We start from the raw sequence: 24,509 nt of genomic DNA, 5'->3' as shown, positions 1-24,509 counted from the left end.
GGTGTTTTGGAAGAAACACGTCTAACCAGTACACACCCAATTCAACCTTCCGAAGCCAGGGATCACCCTCGGCAACGTTCAAGAAAAACCTTGAGACGGGGAGGCTACAACCTCGCGTAGCATGGGATCAAATTTCTATACGCGCGCTCTAAGGGGGTGCCCCCCCTCTCGGTCCCAACCGGAAACACCCATGCCCCCTGACCGGATGACTGGCTTTAATCCTGGGCCAAGGTACCATCATCCCGGCCTCTCTGTTTGGTGTGTACACGGAAAGAGGCTACCAACTTACTAAACCGCATCCTGGCAAATGAAACATGTGGTAGCACGGAAGGGGGGAAGAACGATAACGTGACTCCGTCCACGTTAACGTTGGAGAAAGTCGGATGACGCAAGGCTGGTATGCTACAACAGTACCACCTTGCTGCCCTTCATGTCACCACATGATTAGGCCATCTCTCATCAGAGATCATCGCAACTTTGGAACATGCGGGGAAAAGAACGATAACGTGACTCCGTCCACGTTAACGTCGGAGAAAGTCGGATGATGCAAGGCTGGTATGCTACAACAGTACCACCTTGCTGCCCTTCATGTCACCACATGATTAGGCCATCTCTCATCAGAGATCATCGCAACTTTGGAACACGCGGGTAGTTACCTTACAAGCAACGAGGTATTTACCGACACTCATATGCCACGCACAAACCTTCAAGCAAACATGAAAAACACTTATCATATCAAATGTTCAAACATGCTTGCCTGGTTCGGAGAAGTCGGAGTCTAGCTCGGCGAAGTTCGCGGCTCCGTCACCTCTTCCGGAACCTACGGCAATCACGAAAACGGGCACTAACGTGAAAACCAATGGGTGCACAGAAACTTCTCCAAAAAATTTCCAAATAAATCTCATAAAAAACTAGACAAAATTTGAAGACTGTCAGAAAAAGAATCACTCAAAAATCCCTTTTTATTAAAAAGTTATAAAGGTTTCTGTCTAGGGACTTATCTGTAATGAAACAGAAAAGTTCCAAGGTTTTAACTGAGAAAACAGAAAACGGTTCGATTGGAAATGCGCAAGCTCAAGAGGGAAAGCGTATTTGCCCGAAGGCGCCAACAGAAAACGGTTCGAGGGGTAATATAACAGAGGCTGACATGCGGGGTCCACATGTCAGGTTTGAAAAGCTCGCCGGCGCCCGAAGTCTGCGGTGGACGCCGGCGTCGAACCACGGCGAGTTAGGAGGATCGGGGGGTACCAAGAGCTTCAGCGTGTTCTTCCGCGTCGGTGGGTGGTGGACTCGACCAACGGGGAGCACCACGTCGACGGCGATACTATCTCCGGCGGACGGCGGCTCGGGTGATGGTGGGGAACTCCGGTGGAGGGCTGCAAACTTCGAATTGAAGCGCGGGTCAGAGGGAGGGATGCATAGTGAAGCTACTGGCAAGAGAAGGGAGGCGGAGGTGCACACACGGGGGCGAATCGAGCTGGATCCCGTGGCGGGTCGCGGCGGCCGGAGTCGAGGAAGGAGACCTCCTCGGGGCTCTTCCAGTGGCTAGGCGTGCTCTAGGTGGAGTGCAGGGATGGTGGGTGCTCGAGTTGAAGCTCGGGGCCTCTATTTATAGGCGGATCGACGGGGTGGCCGTGAACGGAGAATCTCCGGCGAGCGATTACGGCGATGCAGTGGATTGGCAGGAGGTTTGAGTGTCCAGGCAGCATCAGTGGAGGTTACTGGTGTCATTCCACAGCTAAACGGAGTTGGTCTTGGCGTAATGGTGTCGGTCCACGGTGAGATGGCCGCACGGGCTCGACTGCGGCAGAGAGTGCGCTCCGCGCCCTGCGGTTCACGACGAGAGCGGCAGCGCGTTCGGGGGAGTGGAAGGCCACGCGGCGAGCTCCGGTGGTTTGGGCGGCGCTGGGTGGCGCCGTCAGCGCCGTGCCTCCCGCTGGCGGCCGCAAAGCCGCCGCTAGCGTCGGTCACGGGGCGGCGCACCTTCTGCTGCTCGTCGCCGACGTCCGCAAGGTGCCAGGCGGTCGTCCGGTGCAGGAACAAGGGGGAGGGAACGAGGAGCAAGGCGACACAGTGGCACTGGTGAGATCGTCGTCGGGTTCTGAAGAAAATGACAGTGCACTGCAATGTTCTCTGAACTTAACTGAAACTTGACATTGACAATGCACTGCAGGTGTTCGACAGAAAGATTTGGCTATGAGATAAATTTTTCTGGGGCTGTAACTTGGTGAGGTGACCACTCAATGCACCCAGAGGCTGCCTGATTTTACTTGGAATTTTTGGAGAAGGGTTTGAATGAATTTCACCAAATTTGACAAATCTGGTCCAAACTTGCCGCAAGTGTAGTTTGAAAAATTTGAACTGAAGACCAGTGGATCTTCATGGATCTTGGTTGAGGGTTCAAAGGACTAGGGAGGAGAGTTGGTTTGGGGGCAAAAATCAAAACAGAAAGTAGAGTTCCTTTGTAAATCACCAATGGATAGAATAGAAGACAGAGATTTATTTGAATAAGATTTAAATGGAAAATAAACATAGGGGAGGTTCAACTTGCTGGATTAGATGCCAAACATGATCCAAAGATGAGGGGAGGGTTAGGAGAGAGTATTTGCACTAAGGCCATGGCAAGAGGGAAATGTTGAAAGTGGTAAAGGATTATTCCAAAAGCCATAGTGCAAATTTCAAAGAGATTTTCAAAAGGCATTTTCCCAAGTGAAAAGTATTTTGTCTTGAGTCCAAATGAAAAGCAAGAACCTCCAAGACCAAAGATAGATCTTGGGTGAATCCAAATAAAACTTTTGCCATAAAAAAATATTTGAAAGGGAGAGTTCTTTTGAAAAAAAATTAAATCACCTCCCTCAAGTCAAACAAAAATCTTTTGAAAAATCCAAATAAAAACTTGGGTGTCACAAAAGGTGGCATAGAAGCCAGTCCACTTCGTTTCACATAAGAGGAATTAGGGTAAGCATATGAATAAGCAGAGAAATTCTTCGAGGACTTATGAACATAATGATTAGAAGAAAAATGCTCATATTCATAGCCCTTAGTTCCCTGTGAAACAGAAGATTAGCACGATAATGATCATATGAGGACTTTGATCCTTTTGAGGAATTTGATCCATGTGAGGAATTTGGTCCGTACGAGGACTTGGATCCAAATGAAGAATTTGGTCCATATGAAGAATTTGATCTGGGGTTCCTATTCTTCACTGGTGGTGTCATGATGACATTCACCTGAAGACTTTCAAGACACCTTTTGGGAACCCAGATTTTCTTCATAGGGGAACCATTCCTGCAGTTAGTGCCAACATATCTAGCAAATACTTCACCATTCTAATTTTTGAACAGTTTATAGTTGGAGTCAAATGACTCATCAGAAGAATGAGGAGATTCACATGTAAAGCCAAATAAATTGGATGGATCAACTGGAGGTCCCTTTGCAGCAACCCATGAGGTTTTGGGGTACTACTCATGCTTCCAGTATGTACCATCAGCATTGAGTTTCCTCTCAAAGGCAATACCCTCTTTCCTAGGGTTCCTGTTGAGGATCTGCTTTTTAAGCACATCACAAAGAGTCTGATGCCCTTTGAGGCTTTTGTACATGCCTGTCATGTACAATTCCTTCAGCCCTGCATCTTCAGTGATACTAGCAATGTCCTCAGATGAGGAATTAGTGATAGCAGAGACAGGTGAAGAATTTGTAGCATTAGAAGCATTTGAACTTTCAGGTGAAGAATTAGCAGATTCACGTTCAATGCACTTCAAACATGGAGGAACAAATTCTTCCTGAGAAGCGCTGATTTGTTGAGCAAGTAGTGAATCACGCTCCTTCTGAAGATCTTCATAACTCACTCTTAGCTTTTCAAGATCTTGCTTCCTTTGAAGAAATTCATAGGAAAGCTTCTCATGATCAGATAAGAGAGTGTTATGATGACCTTGAAGGTTATCAAACTTAGACTGAAGTCTCTGAAGACTTTCAGCCAAGGCTTTCGACTGATCCATTTCCTCACCCAACATATCATCGCTCTTATTTAGCATGTATTGTACTTTTTCTAAGGCTCTTTGTTGTTTGGTGGCAAGGGAAGCAAATTTGACATAGCTCGGTCCAAATTCATCACCAGATTCTTCATCACTGGATTTAGATAGGTAGCATTCAGTTACCTTAGCACCTTTTGCCATAAGGCATGGAGTAGAGGATGATGATTCTGGTTCGAATGTCATCGATTTGAGAGATTCCTTGAAATCATCAAACCAAGGATCATGACGTGTTCGATGACCTTCATAGACCTCAGAGAGACGGTCCCAGATAAGCTTCGCATGATCGAGATGCATGATATTCCGGAACTGATTTTGAGACAGACAGGAGCAAATAACATCCTTCGCCATGAGGTTGAGAAGGGTGAACTTGCGAATGTCATCAGCTTCTGCCATCTTGAACAGATCAGTAAGGCCAATCTCAGTGATGGTCCACAGCTCGCTGTTCATCGCCATGAGGCGCTTCTTCATCATGGCCTTCCACTTGGGATACTCGTGACCGTCAAAGATGGGGCATGTCACTTTCTTCATATCTGCGGTCGACATAACTAAAACTCCAGGCGGTTAAACCAAAATCACACAGAACAAGGGAGTACCTTGCTCTGATACCAATTGAAAGTGCGTTATATCGACTAGAGGGGGGGTGAATAGGTGATTTTTATGAATTCTTCACTGAGGAATTTCAGGGTGAGGAAATTCCTAAGCGAAGAACTACTTGCAGCGGAATAAGTACTCAGAAGTAAACATAACAGAATACAAGCATGGTCATCATGATGAAATGAAGACAAACACAGAGTACAGAAAATGTAGGCACAGGATAAAACAGGATGAAGACAAACAGACTGAAGAAATTGAACTGAGGAATTTGAGAAAGTCTTCAGTCAAATTCTTCAAAACAGATATGAGGAAATGAAAGAGTTGAGGAAATAGAACCCGTGAGCTTGGTGAAAACATTGATTTGGTAGACCAATTCCAACTGTTGTCTCAGTTGTACATCTGGTTGAAGCGGCTAGGTATTTAAACCTGAGGACACACAGTCCCGGACACACAGTCCTCATTGTATTCTCCTTGAGCTAAGGTCACACAGACCTCGCCCAAACACTCATGGTAAGTCTTCAGGTGGCTTCCAAACCTTCACAAACTCAGTCACTCGGCGATCCACAATTCCCTCTTGGATGCTCTAGACCATGACGCCTAACCGTCTGGAAGAAGCACAGTCTTCAAAGGTAACAAGCGTCGGATCCATGCAGGATCAATCTCTTCAGTGATGCTCAATCACTTTGGGTTTGTAGGTGTTTGGGTTTGGGTTTTGGTTTTCCTCACTTGATGATTTTCACTCAAAGTCCTCGGAGGATGGGATGCTCTCAAATGACAAGTGTCAGTTTCTCCCGGAGTAGCCAACCAGCTATTTATAGCCTAGGGAGCAGCCCGACATGATAAGACATAAATGCCCTTCAATGATATGACCGTTAGGTGGGTAGATATTTTGGGACAGCTGGCGCATAGCACAGCAACGGTCGGAAATTTGAGGTTCAAATTCCTCAGGGCTATCATGTTCCTCACTGTGTAGGCAATCCGCACTGGCGAATTCCTAACTCCTCAGTCAGGACAAATTCCTCAGAGACCAGAAGAACTTCGTCTCTGTCACTGAACAATATGACTGAACCGCATGAGATTTCCAATGGCTTCACTCGAAGGGATTGGTAGGTGTAGGATTTTGAGTTGAGCATCACATGGAAATTTTTCCTTAGTATTTCCTCGACCCCCTTTAACAGTACAGTGTTTCCTATGACTCAAGAAAGAGAAAATGAAACTACGGAAACAAAAGTCTTCATGTTTCAAGTTCCTCAAATGAATAACAAGTCTTCAAGGTCACACCAATTTCTTCACTTTCAAAATCTTCAGAAAGTCTTCAGAAATCCAAAGTCTTCAATTGAAGACAATCATTTTTAGGGGTCGACTTTCTCTGTAAATATCAAACTCCTCATAGACTTATAGACCTGTGTACACTCATAAACACATTAGTCCCTTAACCTATAAGTCTTCAATACACCAAAATCACTAAGGGGCACTAGATGCACTTACATTGAGCGTATCCTGTTCGGCTTGAATCTGCTGATGTTTCTTTTTCAGGCTCCGTGCAGTGGCGATGAGCCGTCGCTTGAAGCGTTCTTGTTCGAGGGTTTCCTCTGGGACGATGAAATCTTCGTTACTGAGGCTAACATCCTCTTCGAAGATAGGTAATTAGTTACTATCTTCCGAATCCTCGTGATCAGCGAGTTCTTCGGGGCTGTATTGACCCTCTTCCCTCTCATCCTGCTCGAACGCAGGCTCGACGGGGTGGTCGGGGTCTTCGGCGTTGTCCGGAGTGTCATTATCTCTGGTGTCGGTATTGCTTTCCCTTCCCCGACACGATCGTGAGCGGCGCCGCTGACGCCGGCGTTTTGGTGGTTCATCGACGGGCTTGTCCTCATCTGGATCCTGAGTGCCATCGTCGTCCTTCTTCTCAGGCGTGTCCACCATGTATACATCGTAAGTAGAAGTGGTCGTCCAATGCCCAGTGATGGGCGGGTTTTGACCTGGTTCGGGTTCAACATCGTCGTCCATGCCATCGATGTCTTTGGAGGCGTAGTCTAGCATGTTGGTTAAATCTTCGACAGTGGCTATTAAGTGGGTGGTGGGTGGGACGCAAAATTCCCTACTATCGGCTTCCAGACCAAGCTAGGTGTATTTCGGAGGTGACACTTCTGTGATGGCGAGAGATTGTATTAAGTCCAGCATTTCATTTAAGAGCAAAAGCTAGACAGGAATTTGAGGATCTGCGGAGCTAGGTTCGGTGATAACCGCTTGATCGAGCCCAATGGACGCAGACCTCGAGAGTTCGGAGTTGACGTCCAGAGGCGAGTCCGGCTTCCAGGTGACAGGAAGAGTCCCATTTGACTCCGGGTCTGCCGACAGCGTGGCCGCATCTGGGTCTCCGGCTAGAAGCTCCGTGATGGGAGAGAGTTCGGCGGGGTTCATCCCCCCGTCTTCGGATGATGTGGTCCGTCCCGGATCTATGGCCGAGTCGGATACGAGCGCCGACCCCTGGACGGGATCTGATAGTGGATCCGAAGGGCCTCCTTCCTATGGGTGGGGAGCGGCGGCCGAGGTCGTGAACCCCTCGAAGATCAGGTCTCCTCGGATATCGGCGACGTAATTCAAACTTCCAAACCTGATCTGGTGACCAGGGGCGTAGCTGTCGACCTGCTCAAGGTGACTGGTCGAGTTTGCACGTAGCATGATGCCGCCAAACACAAAGAGTTGACCAGGGAGAAAGGTTTCCCCGGACATAGCATCGTCGTCGATGACGAGGCGAGCCATTGATTCTTTTGTCGACAACACAACGGAACTCTCAATGAAAGCACCAATGTCAATGTCAAAACCGGCAGATCTCGGGTAGGGGGTCCCAAGTTGTGTGTCTGAGGATCGATCGTAACAAGGGACAGTAGGGACACGACGTTTACCCAGGTTCGGGCCCTCTTAATGGAGGTAAAACCCTACGTCCTACTCGATTCTATTCGGTGTGTATAAGGGTTACAAGGGTTGATCTACCTCGAGATCATAATGGCTAAACCCTAGCTGTCTAGCCTATCATTATTATGATAGCCTCTATAGATTAAACCCTCCGGTTTATATACACACCGGAGGGGCCTAGGGTTGTATAGAGTCGGTTTGCAGAAGAAGGAAATAGTAATCCAGACACCAAACTTGCCGTCCACGCACATAGGAGTCCTACCCGGATACGGGGGATAGTCTTCTGCTTTATCTTCACGGCCGATCAGTCCGGCCCATATCGAGCAGACCGGACACCCGAGGACCCCCTAATCCAGGACTCCCTCAATTGCCATTGTAGTTATTATTTCAAACTTGTTTTTTGTCAGTGCTGATTTAAATATTGGTTACCTATTTACTGTCAAATTGAAATATGAAGAACTGATCCTAGGACCCAATACTAGAAACCGACAATTGGGAGCCATCTTATGAGAAAAAAATTGAAATTTTGAGCCAAGAAGGCCACAACCCAAAAATTTAAAAGGCTGAATTATTGGGCTTGACCCATGTAGCCAAACAGAATTCGTAGGAAAAAATAATAGGAAGACCGAATTGTTGGGCTTGGCCCAAGTAAAGCACCGACCGAATTGTTGGGCTAGGCCCATGTAGAACACCGAATTGGACCGGACTGATTCTAATCAACGACCAATTCACTTGGTCGCAATTTTGCCATGTCAGACTGCCACGTCAGATTCTACATGGCCTAGGCAGGCTGCCAGCGACCAAAACAATTGGTCGTAGAACCAGAAGTTTTGTTTTGGTCGTTGCCTTCTACGACCATCTCACAGAGAAGGTCGTTAAGTTTCATTAAAGATGGCCAGCTTTTGACCAATTGTTTTTGGTCATAAAAAGGCCGCAAACGAAAAAAATGACCATTCAGCGACCAATATTGATTGTCGCAAGTTGACATATTTGTTGTAGTGATTATCATCAAGTTAGTTTTCATCATGCGCATATGATTCGTGTTCGCTACTTTGATAATTTGATATGCGGGTGGACCGGTGCTTGAGTGTTGTCCTTACTTGGACAAGCCCCCCACTTATGATTAACCCCTCTCGCAAGCATCCACAACTACGAAAGAAGAATTAAGATAAATCTAACCATAACATTAAACATGTGTGGATCCAACTCAGCCCCTTACGAAGCAAAGCATAAACTAGGGTTTAAGTTTCTGTCACTCTATCAACCCATCATCTACTTGCTACTTCCGAATGCCTTCCCCTAGGCGGAAATCATTGTGAAGTGTCATGTAGTCAATGTTCACATAACACCACTAGAGTAAAGACAACATACATCTCATCAAAATATCGAACGAATACCAAATTCACATGATTACTTATAACAAGACTTCTCCCATGTCCTTAGGAACAAAAGTAACTACTCACAAAGCATGTTCATGTTCATGATTGATCCTCCCTTCTGTGATGTCTTGTATCCGCGTCAGTATTTTCCCCAAGGAGTAAGGATGATGCAATACAACTAAGGTAGGTAGATCCCTCAGTAATGAAACCAAGGTTATCGAACTAGTAGGAGAACCAAGCAACACTATGTAAACGGTACCTACCCAGAAAGAACAAATACTTGCAACCTGACGCGAAAGAGGGGTTGTCAGTCCCTCCTGGGTAAAAGATTGGTAAAGTGATAGATTGGTATATGCAAATAAAATAAAGGCAAATAAAATTCAGCATGATATTTTTGGGTTTTTGATAATATAGATCTGAAAATAAAAGATGCAAATAAATAAAAAGGCAAATAGCAATATAGATCTGAAAATATATGATGAGAAAATAGACCGCGACCGTAGATTTCACTAGTGGCTTCTCTCGAGAAAATAGCATATGGTGGGTAAACAAATTACTGTTGGGGAATTGATAGAACCTCAAATAATTATGACGATATCCAGGCAATGATCATTATATAGGCATCACGTCCAAGATTAGTAGACCGACTCCTGCCTACATCTACTACTATTACTCCACACATCGTCCACTATCCAGCATGCATCTAGTGTATTAAGTTCGTGGAGAAACAGAGTAATGCAATAAGTACGATGACATGATGTAGACAAGATCTATTCATGTAGGAATAGACCCCATCTTGTTTGTTTTGTTTGCTGCGAACTTGCGAGTACATTCAAAGTACTTACCTAGCGTGTCATGCTAGATGCAGGAGAAGCCGTGCAAGGAGTTGATGTCGATCGGTACATGGCGTTCTAGGCCGTGTCCCAATAGTGTCCTTGTGGAGTGGAGTCCCGCTACTTCGTCCTTCCGCTGCCGAGTAGGAGTTTCCCTTATCATCGAGGCCCCCTAGATGTCTACTAAATAATGTACATAACTGCAGTCGCACCATGTGCGCCGCTTGGCCTTGCTTATCATGTAATATTTGAACCTATGTATCTGCAAGAGATCAATAAAGCGATTATTTTCTTTACCAAGTTGTTGTGTGTTGCCAGAAGACTTGATGTCTGGGCTTGCAATGCAAGGTAAACCGGTTGCTCTGAGCCGGGGTGCCACATTGTTCCTGGGTGATCGTAGGGCAATTTTTTTGTTTTCTACCACGTTTCTCAATAGTGTCATGAGGTGGACGGGTTTTGTTGAAGCAGCATTGGTCCACCCCTAGGGAAGTGTACGAAAGTACCAGACTAGGAGCTTCATAGTGCCGGTAAAGTGCGTAACCTGCGCAGAGGTGAGAATCTGTTCGAATAGCCGAGTCCATGGTATTGGACACAGTTCTTACTAGGTCACACTATTGATCAACAATAATTATGAAAGAACTCATCTCAAGGTTGGTTCAATGATGATCATGTGGTGATAATGAGCATGAGTAAGTTGGTCCATGTGACCTTAAATGATCGCTTATACTTCTGTAAGTTGAATAGTAGCATCATGTTTACCTTCAACATATTAATAATTGCTTCACTTGCATATTTCCCTACTTTTGTTTGTCTCAATTGCTATGGTTGTTGTGAGCTTGTGAGTACATCCAAAGTACTCACCTAACGCATATGCCAGATGCAGGAGAAGTCGTGCATTTTGGACTCATCATCAGCATCGTCGGTTGTCGTCTCTTGTTGCAACGTCCAATCGACGAGATCCACAGTAGCAACACCTGCAAACCACCGCCCCACCCGAAGAACTCTCGAGACGTTGCCTTGCAGCGGCATGGTGAACGGCGCCCCTGCCTAAAAGCACTAGCAGTCCCTCCTCTCTGCAGCAATTGCGGTGTTTGAAAGCAACACCAACGGACCTATTGCAAACAGGGGGTTGCATCAGCAGTAATGCCGACCACCATCCGCATAAGTGGTAGTCATTCGTTGTAGTGCTTGCAGCTCTCCTCAGCCTTCTTAAAAGCACACACGACGCAACCATCGACCTTGCAGTAGTGCTGCCCCATCGCCGACGACCATGCCGCTGCAGCCCGCTCGCTATACACGCACTAATGACGATGACCTTGCAACAGAAGTGGTGCTGCAAAACAGCATCAGCACCACCGCAACAATAGTACAACTATTGTCGTAGAAGCACCACCTCATGGTCGTTGTAGTCAAAACATTTCAACTCCTGCGTGGTCTAAACTAGTTATATACGAATAGTATGACAAGGGAGGAGCCAAGAAGTCCATTTATTTGGTTCAATGATGGTCATGCATATGAGATAATTTTCAAGTGTTGGTTTTACTCTTTCAGTTTGACCATTTGCCTGTGAATGATAAGTTATGTTTGTATCTTAGTTGAACATTCGTTCATAGCTTTAAGGATGCCATTCCACATGTGACTTGTATACATGATGTCCAAAGATGATCATCAAAGGCTTACATGAAGCTTATTATGACCAATCGTTTTCTTCCAAGCCTTTCAACCAATCAATGCGACCTCGTAGGGCACCTTTTGCTAAAACTCGAGCAGTTTCTTGAATACTTGCTTTAGATATGAAACTTTGGGTATCTAGGTAAGCCCTTGTTATCCCCAATAAGATTGCCCGATATTATATCCATTCATCCAAAGCCCTGCTCGTCCCGTTCGTGATAGTTCGGTTAATTCCCCATGCAAAGAATAAAAATAGACATTCCATATTCGGAAACCCACACTTTTGAGGGAATGTATCCGGTGCACCTGCAGTTGTGGTGCTACCCGTGCACCGGATACCGTAGAAGATTTTTAAAAATATGAAAAAAAAATTAAAACAACGACACAACATCATTGCATGTTGTAAAAAGGTTTTCGTAGCAAATTTTGCGACAACCTACATTGATTTTGTCTCCATGTCCATGTGATAATTTTTTTTTAAACTTTTAGAATATTTTAAAATGTGCAACATGAGTTCGGTGCACCAATAGCACCATAAGCAATAAAGGCCATGCTTCGATAGTATGGCCCAAGTTGCTGGATCCAGGTTTCTTGGGCCACAATCCTGAAGGAAGGGTTTCTTGGCCTACAATCAATCCTGCACAATACCCCTAAAAAAATCAATCCTGCACAAAGTCAGTTCCAGGGCCCTCGAGAAGGTTCGACATCTGCTGGACCCGCAAGCGTTAGCGAATGGGATCCGCATCCGACAAGCGTTAGCGAGTGAGAGTAAAGAAAGACCGGGCGCGTCGGTGTAGCCCGAGCCCGAGACGGCGACCGGATCCGATCCGATGCGGAAGCTCTAGGGTTTGCGAGGCTATTTATACGCGGGACCGGGGTCTCCTGCTCACTCGGTCCCAACGCCTCGAACAGCCGCCGCCACTAGCTTCCAGCGAACAGAGCCAAGGGTTTGGGGGAGAGCGATGGAGGGAGGAGTGATCTCGGTGCCGGCGCCGGCGCCGGTTTGTTGCCTCGCCAACAGGGAGTTCCAGGCCACCCCCACCCCCAGCCCGCCCGACGAGTCGACGGTCCTCCGCGAGCTCAACGTCTCCGTCTCCCTCGCCGGTCTGGACATTTCCCGCGGCCACCACGGCGAGCCGGACGTCCTGGGCCAGAGACACAGCAAGTACAAGCCCATGGTCCGGACAGTCTCCAAGATGCACATGGCGGCCAAGGCCAGGGCAGAGAAGGTGGCGGCGGCGGTCGACAAGGCCAAGGCGGAGAAGAAGGAGCGCTCGACAAGGCCAAGTCGGAGAAGAAGGCGGCGGCCGACAAGGCCAAGGCGGAGAAGAAGAAGGCGGACGACAAGGCCAAGGCGGAGAAGGCGGCGGCGCCGCCTGCATCCCCCGAGTGGTTGAGGTTGTACCTTGACGAGGGGTATGGGATCAAGAAGCAGGTGACGGTGAAGATAGACCATCGGAACAGCTACATAAGTGGCTGCTCGAGTGGGACAAGAAGCCTCGCGATCCCCTGCCCAACTTCCCGGAGGAGCTTCGCGAGGCCATGGACGCCATCAAGGCCGAGCGCGACGAGAACGAGAGGGTCCTCGTCGACTTCAAGCGCGACGGCTATGCCTACGTCCAGGTCGACGTCTTCAACGACGACAACCCAAGGGCCAACCTCCCCGCCGACCAGTACGAGGTCATCCCCCACGACAGCGACGAAGAAGCTTGATCTACTGAGCAACATCTATCTATCTATCTATCTATCTATCTATCTATCTAATGTCTGCTATGGATTAATGTCTGCTATGGATCAGACAACGCAATTTAACTCACAGAGCACAATTTTAGGAGAGAATTTGGGAGCTTCGAGCTAGGGTTCTTGCTTTGGAAAGGGGAAAGTAAGTTTAGCACGCCACCGGCGGCTAGGGTTTACACCCAATACAGCTAAATCATACCACACCCCGGGCCGAGGCTGGCTTTATAGCCATTACACTGATAAAGTGAAAGAAGCAAAAGCAAAGCACATGGCACTGTCGGATGAGCTACAACTACTGGAGGACACTACAGCCGCTGGATGGTAGATCGACGAAGGAGAGATGCCCTTTGCTTGCGAACCGTTATCCAAGGTTCAGAACCGCACGATGAGGAATCTACGGCTGATCCTACTTCTGGTACGCCAGGAACAGGGGAGAACATGAACATGGCCTGACAATACCCCCCAATTTAGCCTGAGCTTGTCCTCAAGCTCTGAAAGCAGGAAAAACCTTCTGGATAAATGCTGAATCCTCCCAAGTAGCGTCCTCCACTGGAAGGTTTGACCATTTGACTAGCCACCTGACCACTGGAATACTGATACTCCCCTGCTTCCTAGGAATTAATGCTCTCTCCAGAACTGCTTCAGGTTCTATCTTGATAATGCCATCAGGACCAATAAGTGGTAGGATAGGAGAAGGAATGACTGTTGTTCCAATGTGCTTCTTTAACTGGCTGACATGGAATACATCATGTAACTGGCAGCCTTGTGGCAACAGCAACTTATAAGCATGGTTTCCAATTTTGTTCAGGACTCTAAAGGGCCCATAGAACTTGGAATGGAGTTTCAGATGCCTATGTAAGCTGAGAGAAGTGTGTCTGTATGGTTGCAACTTCAAATAAACCATATCTCCCACTTCAAATTCTCTTTCCTTTCGCTTTTTATCAGCAAAGTGCTTCATTCTAGACTAGGCTTTGATAAGGTTCTGTTTGATTACTTCAATGGCCAATTCTCTGTTATGTAGTAAATCCTCATTATCTTCACAAATAGCATCTGGTAGTGCTGATTCTGCTACCATTGGGGGAGGGAAACCATACAGGGCTTGAAATGGAGTCATTTGTAGAGATGTGTGAAAGGAAGTGTTATACCACCACTCTGCAAGTGCCAGCCATCCATGCCACTTCCTGGGTTGCTGAAAACACATACACCTCAAGTAGTTTTCTAAACACTGGTTGACTCTTTCTGTTTGACCATCAGTTTGTGGGTGATAACTTGTGCTCATGTGTAACTTGATTTTCAGAGACTTAAACAATTGCTGCCACAATTTGCTTATAAATATTTTGTCTTTGTCAGTCACTATCACTAAGGGCATGCCATGTAACCTGAACACATTGTCAGAGAATGCTCTTGCTACAGACTGCACTGTTATGGGATGTTTCATAGCAATGAAGTGGGAATACTTAGTAAATCTATCAACCACTACCAGAATCAAATCTTTGTTTTCTGATTTTGGCAATCCCTCCACAAAGTCCATGCTTACATGTGCCCAAGCAAAATCTGGCACAGGTAAAGGTTCTAGTAATCCAGGATAGGGAGTGTGCTCAGCCTTGTTCAACTGGCAAACAGGGCATGCTTTCACAAAAGTCACCACATCTTGTTTTAGGCCCTGCCAATGGAAAATCAGCTTCACTCTCTGGTAAGTTGCTCTTTCCCCAGAATGGCCTCCTAACTCATAGTTGTGAAATGTTTGGAGGATTTCCTGCCTGAGGTTAGTAGCTGATCCAATGACAATCTTGTTGTTAAACCTAAGTATACCATGCTTGAATGAATAAGCATTGGTGCTGGTTTTGTCCACAGTGCACTCAGCAATGAGTTCCTTAATTTTATCATCTCTTTTGTAATTGCTTATTACTTCCTTCACCCAAGTGGGAGTAACAGCAGTAGCAGTTAATGAAGAAATCATGTGCTTCACTCTGGATAAGGCATCTGCGGCCTTATTTTCCTTTCCCTTTTTGTACTCAATTGAGAAATTAAAGCCCAGCAGCTTGAGCAATAATTTGTGCTGAATGCCTTCAGTGATTTTCTGCTCCTGAATATATTTTAAACTCTCTTGATCAGTTCTGATAACAAGGGCAGTTGCTAGGAAGTAGTGCTTCCATTTCTTAACAGCCTCAATGATAGCCAAGGCTTCCTTGTCATATGTGCTCATAGCAGCTGCTTTAGGACCAATACTCTTGCTGAAGTAAGATATAGGCCTTCCCTCTTGCATCAAGACAGCCCCCAATCCATACCCACAAGCATCTGTTTCCAGAATAAAAGGTTTAGAAAAATCTGGGAGGGCTAAGACAGGAGAGTTTGTAAGCTTATGTTTCAAAGCTTCAAATGCTTGTTGTTGTTCCTCTCTCCAATTAAAACCCTCTTTCTTTAAGTAATCAAACAGGGGCCTGCAAATTACTCCATATCCCTGAATGAATCTTCTGTAATAGCCACTGAGCCCCAAGAAACTTCTCAACTCAGTCACTGTAGTAGGGGCTGGCCACTCTTTGATAGCTTGTATTTTAGATGGGTCAGTAGACACTCCTTCTGAGTTAATGACATGGCCCAAATACTCAACCTCCTGTTTACCAAATGAACATTTCTCTATTTTTGCATGCAGTTTATTTGCTTGCAGTATTTCAAACACTTGTTTTAAGTGGCTCTTATGCTCTTCCATAGAGGAACTGAACACTAGTATGTCGTCAAAGAAAACCACAACAAACTTGAGATAGCCCAACAAGAAGTTCATGAGGGCCTGGAAAGTAGGAGGGCCATTAGTTTGTCCAAAGGACATAACTAAAAATTCAAACAATCCCATGTGAGTGGTGAATGCAGTTTTAGGTATATCTTCTTCAGCCATTCTGATTTGATGGTACCCATTTCTGAGATCAATTTTGGAGAAAATCTTTGCCCCCTTGAGTTGGTCCAAAAGATCTTCAATAACTGGTATGGGATATTTGTTTTTAATAGTAATTGCATTCAATTTTCTGTAATCAGTACAGAGTCTCCAAGAACCATCTTTCTTCTTCACCAACAACACAGGAGAGGAGAATGGACTAGTGCTAGGTGTGATTACTCCATTTTTCAAGAGTTCCCTAATTATTTTCTCCAATATTTCCTTTTGGTGGTGAGGAATTCTGTAAGGCCTTTGATTCACAACTTTAGCCCCTTCTATTAAAGGAATTATGTGGTCACAAGGCCTGCTTGGGGGTAGCTCAGTAGGTTCCTGGAACAGTTTCTCATACTGGTCTAACAAAGGCTGTAACTCTGCAGGGATTTCTTGGTTATCTGCTGTTAACTCCAGACCAGTAGTAGTAAAGAGAAAAAATCCACACACAGCCTGTTCTAACAGCTTTTCAGTGTTATCCTTTGCCTCAATCACAGGAGTGATAGGTACAGTTTCATCCACAAATGTTAAAAACTGCCCAGTACTGTCAGAGATTTTCATCTCCATTTTAATAAAATCCATTTGAACTGGACTATACTTCCTGAGCCAATCCACTCCCAAAATCATGTCATATCCCTTCAATTTCAAGACTCTGAAACTATCAGAAAAGTGATGACCCTGAATTTCATAGGGGCAATTCTTTGCCTGGAACTCAGTCCATAATATTCCTCCACTTGCAACCACTACTTTGATTTTTGGTGTTGGGGTAGGTGCAACTGGTAACTTACTGGCCATTTCAGGGGCTATGGAAGTTGATGTACTGCCACTGTCCACCAAGGCTGTGGCAACTGCATTTCCAACTTTTACTGTTAATACAAAAGTGTTTCTGCCTGCTCCTATGCCCATGGCAGCATGCATTGACACTTTTAGCACAGTTTCATCAGATAGCTGCTCATTTGTTTCCAGGTCAGGGTCATCAAAGTCTGTTACAAAAATTGTTTCAGGGTTTTCATTGTCTTGCACCTGTAGCGCCTGTATCTGAGCTCTCTGGCTCATTTTGCAAACCTGCCTGTGACCAGGCACCCAAGGTTCTCTGCATTTGTAACACACTTGATTTTGCTTTGCTTGCTGGATAACAGTGTTCCTGTTAGGTGTGGCTAAAGGAACAGGGGTCTTGGACTGCTCAAAGATAACTTGTCTTCTGGGCTGAGGCATATAAGGCTTAGCTTGCACAAGAGGAGTGAGAGGTTGTGCTTTTTCCATTCTCCTAGCATACCAGACTGTTGTTTGCATGTCTTTAGGTTTCAAGCACTCCACATGACTTTTAATATATGGATTTAAGCCAGACACAAAACTGGAAACATAGTAATCATCTGGAATTCCTGGGTTTTCTCTTCTCATGGTATTCATTAACTGCTCAAACTGTTCTACATAGGCAGTAACAGTAGTAGTTTGTTGTGCGGCATGGAAGGAACTGACAATATCGCAGGCCGAATCCACAGAAAATCTATCAGACAAATAGGAGCAAAATTTATGCCATGGAACATTGCTTGGAGCAAATCCAGTTCCCCTCCACCATTGAACAGCGGGACCTTTGAGGTAAGATATAGCCAGTTCTGTTCTACGCTCGATAGGGGTTCTTGCTGCAGCAAAATACTGGTCCAGATTCTGAATCCAAGACTCAGGATCATGGCCCTCAAATTCAGAGATATTGAGCTTAGCTGGTTTTACCGTAAGGATATTTCTTCGACCCTCCACTGGGGTGTTTGGTCTCCTTCTATAGATGTTGTCCGCTGCTTCTTCTTCAGGTATGTCATCGAGCTGCACTGCATTGTTTGCTGTTGTTTCCCTTGCTTGCCCATAGTTCGGGTGTCTGTAAGGTACCTTAGGTGTACCATCCAACTGCAGTTCCTTGCCATTATGATCTCTCAGTGTTGATGTTCCGATTGGCAAAGGTGCGCCTTTGTCAGGCATTGCCACCGATGGTGGTGTAGGAATTTGGAGCTGCTTGGGTCTGCCTGGAGCTACATGAGGCGAATTGATCTGGTTGTCCTTCAATTGAACACTGCCTTGGCCCTCCTCAACTTGATCTGCCTGTGCTGGCTCGGGATCTAACAACAGACGCCTGAAATTGTCCTGAATTTTCTCGAAGTTTTTCTGCATCGTTGCAAAATTTCTGTTCACAAACACCTGAAACTGCTGGAACTCCTTGCGATCTTCCTCTCTCTCGTGCTGGAGCGCCTTGATGTCCAACTCGAGGGACTCGAGCTGCAACTCCGCTGTGGAGCCAGAATCAACAGGGCCCGTCATGTTAAGGCCGTCAGAGATCACCACCATAGAGGGTTGGGAGGGTGGGATGAACTTGTCACCGCCGCCAACACCGCCGCCTGCGCCCGCCTCCGATGGTACACGGCCAAATCCAGGAGCTGGAATTTTACCACCCGAGAAATACTCTCAGGCAACCAGGCTGTCCTCTGACTGCACCCGAACGCTGCCGCTCCCGCCGCCGCCTACTGCCTCCACCGCCCGATCGGAGCTCGAAGAGGGATTTTACAGCTAAAGCAAACCTCTACGCTGCCCCAATCATCTACCGCCGCCGAGGAAAGACTGGCCTCTGATACCAATTGTCAGGATCAGAGCTCTAGATAACACAATTTAACTCACAGAGCACAATTTTAGGAGAGAATTTGGGAGCTTCGAGCTAGGGTTCTTGCTTTGGAAAGGGGAAAGTAAGTTTAGCACGCCACCGACGGCTAGGGTTTACACCCAATACAGCTAAATCATACCCACACCCCGGGCCGAGGCTGGCTTTATAGCCATTACACTGATAAAGTGAAAGAAGCAAAAGCAAAGCACATGGCACTGTCGGATGAGCTACAGCTACTGGAGGACACTACAGCCGCTGGATGGTAGATCGACGGAGGAGAGATGCCCTTTACTTGCGAACCGTTATCCAAGCTTCAGAACCGCACGATGAGGAATCTACGGCTGATCCTACTTCTGGTACGCCAGGAACAGGGGAGAACATGAACAGGGCCTGACATTCCCGGAGGAGCTCCGCGAGGCCATGGACGCCATCAAGGCCGAGCGCGACGAGAACGAGAGGGTCCTCGTCGACTTCAAGCGCGACGGCTATGCCTACGTCCAGGTCGACGTCTTCAACAACGACGACCCAAGGGCCAACCTCCCTGCCGACCAGTACGAGGTCATCCCCCACGACAGCGACGAAGAAGCTTGATCTACTGAGCAACATCTATCTATCTATCTATCTAATGTCTGCTATGGATTAGTGTATGATTCCTCCTGGCGATGTACTGCGTCCTAAACTTCTGTCTGCAATTGATGATGATGTTGTATCGTAGCTATGTAGTGTGTCCTCTGCCTTTGTAACCCGGCAAGCTACTATTCTCCTAGTGTTATTTATGTGCCACTCATGTTATTGAATCCCTCTGTTATGTTGCTCTTCAGTTCGGGGTTCGCAATTGGGCTGGTTGGTTCAACTGTTTTAGAATTGCATCTTAGGAAATGCTTGCAGTAAATTCATAATTGTCCTTGGTTTAACTGTTTGAAAATTGCAGTTGCAGGAAAGGATATCTGACAAGCAAGGCTCTTTGTGAGCAAAATTACACTACTTTGCTGCTGTTTGGCAATAGTAGTATGTGTTACTAGCTGTTTGTTTTCCGTATAAAGTTTTGATGTGTCGATGTTCATAGTTGCTGCTCTATGCTTGTGGCTGAACTTATAAACTTCATGGAGTTTGATTGGCTAGCTCAAGGGCTGAAGATAGCTGCAGGATATTTTTCAGAATGAATAGCCACATGTCGTATGAAACTTTACACCAGGACTATGGTAGTTGATTTTGTCATTTTGACCACATGGTAGACCTATACTTATGTTAATTCAAAGGTAATGCCATCTGCATCTATAATTTTGCAACTACTGAACACATCAATTTACTGCCTCATTTTTCTACGTGCAAATGATGCCCTAAGGTTTTCAACAGATCTTGCTCTGCTATTATAGCCAAACCTTTTAACTTCATTCTCTTTACTATTCTCCTAGTGTTATTTGTGTGCCACTCATGTTATTGAATCCCTCTGTTACGTTGCTCTTCAATTCGGGGTTTGCAATCATTACAGATCTTGGCAGGCCTGGTTGGTTTAACTGTTTTAGAATTGCATCTTAGGAAATGCTGGCAGTAGATTCATAATTGTCCTTGGTTTAACTGTTTGAAAATTGCAGTTGCGGGCAGGATATCTGACAAGTGAGACTCTTCATGAGCAAAATTATACTACTGTGCTCCTGTTGGCAATAGTAGCATGTCTGTATGTTACTAGTCTGTGTTGACTTCCTATAGGTTCATGCCAAATCTGATTCTTTTTGGAGGTCTAAGATAGGCTCTCGTGCATGACATTTACATGAGCCTGGCCACAATCTGGATGATAGCTCAGAAGTTGGTGAAGCTCAATGTGAAGTCATAACACTAAGGTGTGATTACGTCCACTATCACTAATAAGTCCACTTCCTTCTGTTTTCTCATTCATACACCACTAAATATATGGTGTTATCTTGTCATATGTGGTGATGCAAGTTTGTGTGTGTGTGTGTGCGTGTGTGTGTGTTTGTAACAAAAGCACATGCATGCTGTTGATTTGTAATTGCCTGACTGCTGACTGGTTTGCTGTCATAGTTTTTCTTGTTCATTTGGTATGTGGGATTGATGCAGTCCTGCCTATTTTTGTGGCTACAGGGTTCGCCTTACCATTGTACTTAATCGCCATGATACTTAAGCTCATAGCACGAGTCTTATGATCCATGTTCCCTTCCTATGATCCCAGAAGTAAAATCAGTCGTTCTTTATCATTTTGTCATGCTTGTTTGTTGTCCTATAAGTTTACAGGTGTCAATCTTCATAGGTTCTGCTCTAGGTTTGTGGCTGCACTTATAAACCTTTATGGAATTAGATTGGCAAGTTCAAGGGGTGAAGATAGCTGCAGGATATTTTCAGAATGAATAGCCACATGTTGAATGAAACTTTACACCATATGACATGCACTTGTATGGTAGTTGATTTCGTTATTTGACCACAAAGACCTATATTTATGTGAATTAATAAGTGATGCCATCTGTATCTATAATTTTGCAACAACTAAACATATAGATTTACTGCCTCAATTTTCTACATGGAAAAGATGACCTAGGATTTTCAACAGATCTTGCTCTGCTATTATATTTATACCCATACATTTTAACTTCGTTCTCTTTACTATTCTTCTAGTGCTATTTGTATGCCACTCATGTCATTGAATCTCTCTGTTATGTTGCAATTTGGGGTATCGCATTGGTCACAAATCTTGGCAGGGCCGTTTGGCTGAAATAGAAAATATCATAGGCAATGAACTAGTCAGGCTCATTGTGAGCAAGATTATAGATCAAAATTTGATCCTGTGCAGCTTTTGGCAATAGTAGTATGTGTTACTAGCCTGTGTTGACGTTGTACAATATCATGCCAAATCTGAATCTTTTTAGAGGTCTAAGATATCTTCTACTGCAGGAACCTGGCCACAATCTGGATTATACCTCAGAAGCTTTTGAGGCTCAATGTGAAGTCATAACACTAAGGTGTGATTACCTCCACTATCACAAATAAGTCCACTTACCTTCTTTTTTCTCATTCATGGATTTAACTACACACTAAATACATGGTATCTTGTCATGTGGTGATGCAAGTTTTTGTGTGTGTATGTGTAACAAAAGCGTATGCATGATGTTGATTTGTAATTGCCTGGTTGCTGACTGGTGACTGGTTTGCTGTCATAGATTTTCATGTTTGTTTGGTATGTTGGGGGATTGAATTTTTGTGGCTATGAGGTTCGTCCTACTATTGTACTTAATCGCCATGCCACTTAAGCTCATAGCAGGAGCCTTAGAATCCATGTTTCCTTTCTATTATCCCAGAAGCAAAATCAGTTGATGCCTTATTTATCCTCTTGTCATGTGTTTGGTGTCAACTGTTCGTTTTCCGTAAAGTTTATAGGTGTCAACCTTCATTTTTTGTGGCTGAACTTATAAATTTCATGGAATTTGATTGGCAAGTTCAAGGGCTAAAGATAGCTGCAGGATATTTTTCAGAATGAATAGCCACATGTCGTATGAAACTTTACAGCATATGACATGCACTTGTATGGTAGTTGATTTTGTCATTTTGACCACATAGACCTATATTTATGCGAATTCAAAGGTAATACCATCTGCATCTGTAATGTTGCAACAACTGAACACATTTGATTAACTGCCTCAATTTTCTACATGCAAACGATGTCCAAGGGTTTTCAACAGATCTTGCTTTGCTATTGTAGGCAAACCTTTTAAGTTCATTCTTCATAACACGAAGGTGTGATTACCTCCACTATCACGAATAAGTCCACTTACCTTCTGTTTTCTCATTCATGGCTTAAACTATGCATGAAATACTTTCTTGTGTGTGTGTAACAAAAGCGCATCCATGCTGTTGGTTTGTAATTGCCTGATTGCTGTCAAAGTTTTTCATGTTTATATGGTATGTGGGATTGACGCAGTCCTGCCTATTTTTGTGGCCACCGGGTATGTCTTACTATTGTACTTAATCGCCATGATACTTAAATAAAAGCTTATAGCGTGAACCTTACAGTCCATGTTTCCTTTCTATGATCCCAGAAGTAAAATCGTTTGATGCATTCTTTATCCTTTTGTCATGTGTTTGGTGTCAACTGATTGCTGCCGTGAAGTTTGAGGTGTCAATCTTCATAATAGCTGCTCTATTTTTGTGACTGAACTTATAAACTTCATGGAATTTGATTGGCAAGTTCAAGGGGTGAATATAGCTGCATCACAGTAAATGTGATCGGCATCTTGTATATACTGTCTTGGAAAAAAAATTAGCAATCCACCAAAAATACCACCTCTGTAAACAGTTACGGAGGGAGTAGCTGAGAACAAACAAGCCTTGAGACATGTGCAGAGTGTCGAGCCAATCCTCTGTCTTTAATTGTTTATTGCTCTTGCTAGCAGATGTGCATTGAAATATTTTGGGCATATGCAGGTGTTTGATTAGTGGTTTGTTGAAATGTAAATTTGATTGCAGATGTCTTCAAATTCAGATAGAATAACAAATGACACCATGTGAGCAGCATCTATCTCCAGGAATATTACCTGGTTGGCATGCAGGTTCTGTTTTGGTTGCCATGATTGCTGTACCTTCATATGTGTTTGATTGATCAGGAAGTTATGACTTGAATTGAATCAGGGTTGGTTTGTTGGTGCTCGTGGAAGTAGTTCTACTGATATGTCCCTCCCCTTTGTGGTTAATATTTTTGGGAAATGCTTACTTGATTTACTTATATGTTGCATTTATTCACATTTCCCAATATATGAGCCCTCCCTTTTGTCTTATATGTGCTCGTTGTCATTGATTATACCCTGTAAGATCAGTACTTATTGTTGTTTCTTTATATATTTTTGACCATATATTATTTGTTGCATTCATGTCTGAATGCCCACACATGCTTGAAAACTCATAACCTGTTATTAAGACTTTACAGCATACCCTGACTGAAACAAAGTGTGATGGAAACTTACTGGTCACTTGATCAAAGGGGCAATCATGTCTCCTAGATGAAATGAAACAAGTCCTCTCTGTCTCTGACAAAAAGGCCTTGATCCTAAATTGTCCTTTCTAGTACTTAAGCACATCCATGGCCCAAATTGCTTGCCGTCTTTGACTGCCAAAGTTCAACGGCCGTGCATACCCTGTAAACCAAGACCTAATACGTAAGACGCTAAATGGAACATCTAATAAAACAACTTAATCTATTTGCTCTTGTGTTCCCCGAGAGATTTTGGTTGAGTTCTTAACTTTTTATTCTGTAGATTTCTGGAAATTTGCTTTCAGAGCAATCTCACCGGCAGAAAGCAAGCCATAGATACAGAAGCCCAATAGCGCAGACACGAGACATGGAATTGCTATATATATAAGAAAGAACTGACATAACACACAACATTATAAGAAAGACTACAGACATCATACAACGCAGCTAACTAAGATAGCTTTAATAGGATGATTAAGACAACATTAAGCACGACTAGGTAACACTATCTAGCAGCCAGACGACGTGTATCGTCCTCTTATGTCGGACCTTCGATACAGAAGGACGCATCCTCGTCTCTTCTAACAAGATTAGAGACGGCCTAGGATGGGTTCCGCTGCTTCTTCGCCTTGGTCGTCGTTGCTGTCGTGGGGGATGACCTCGTACTGGTCGGCGGGGAGGTTGGCCCTTGGGTCGTCGTCGTTGAAGACGTCGACCTGGACGTAGGCGTAGCCGTCGCGCTTGAAGTCGGCGAGGACCCTCTCGTTCTCTTCGCGCTCGGCCTTGATGGCGTC

At 44.9% G+C, this 24,509-nt stretch overlaps 1 protein-coding gene across 1 annotated transcript; it reads right to left on the bottom strand.

The window, feature by feature from the left end:
- Positions 1-13,654: 13,654 nt before the first annotated feature.
- Positions 13,655-18,427, bottom strand: LOC109742276 (uncharacterized). Its single transcript, XM_020301367.1, has 2 exons — positions 14,550-18,427; positions 13,655-13,901 (listed from the first exon to the last, which is right to left on the bottom strand). Exons 1-2 carry the CDS (start codon positions 18,425-18,427, stop codon positions 13,655-13,657), a joined length of 4,125 nt encoding a protein of 1,374 aa, XP_020156956.1.
- Positions 18,428-24,509: the final 6,082 nt, after the last annotated feature.

The sequence above is a fragment of the Aegilops tauschii genome, chromosome 7 (assembly GCF_002575655.3).
Source record: "Aegilops tauschii subsp. strangulata cultivar AL8/78 chromosome 7, Aet v6.0, whole genome shotgun sequence".
Classification (NCBI taxonomy): Eukaryota; Viridiplantae; Streptophyta; class Magnoliopsida; order Poales; family Poaceae; genus Aegilops; species Aegilops tauschii.
The sequence above is the reverse complement of the archived record's forward strand: the minus strand, read 5'-3'. Positions and strand labels throughout refer to the sequence as shown.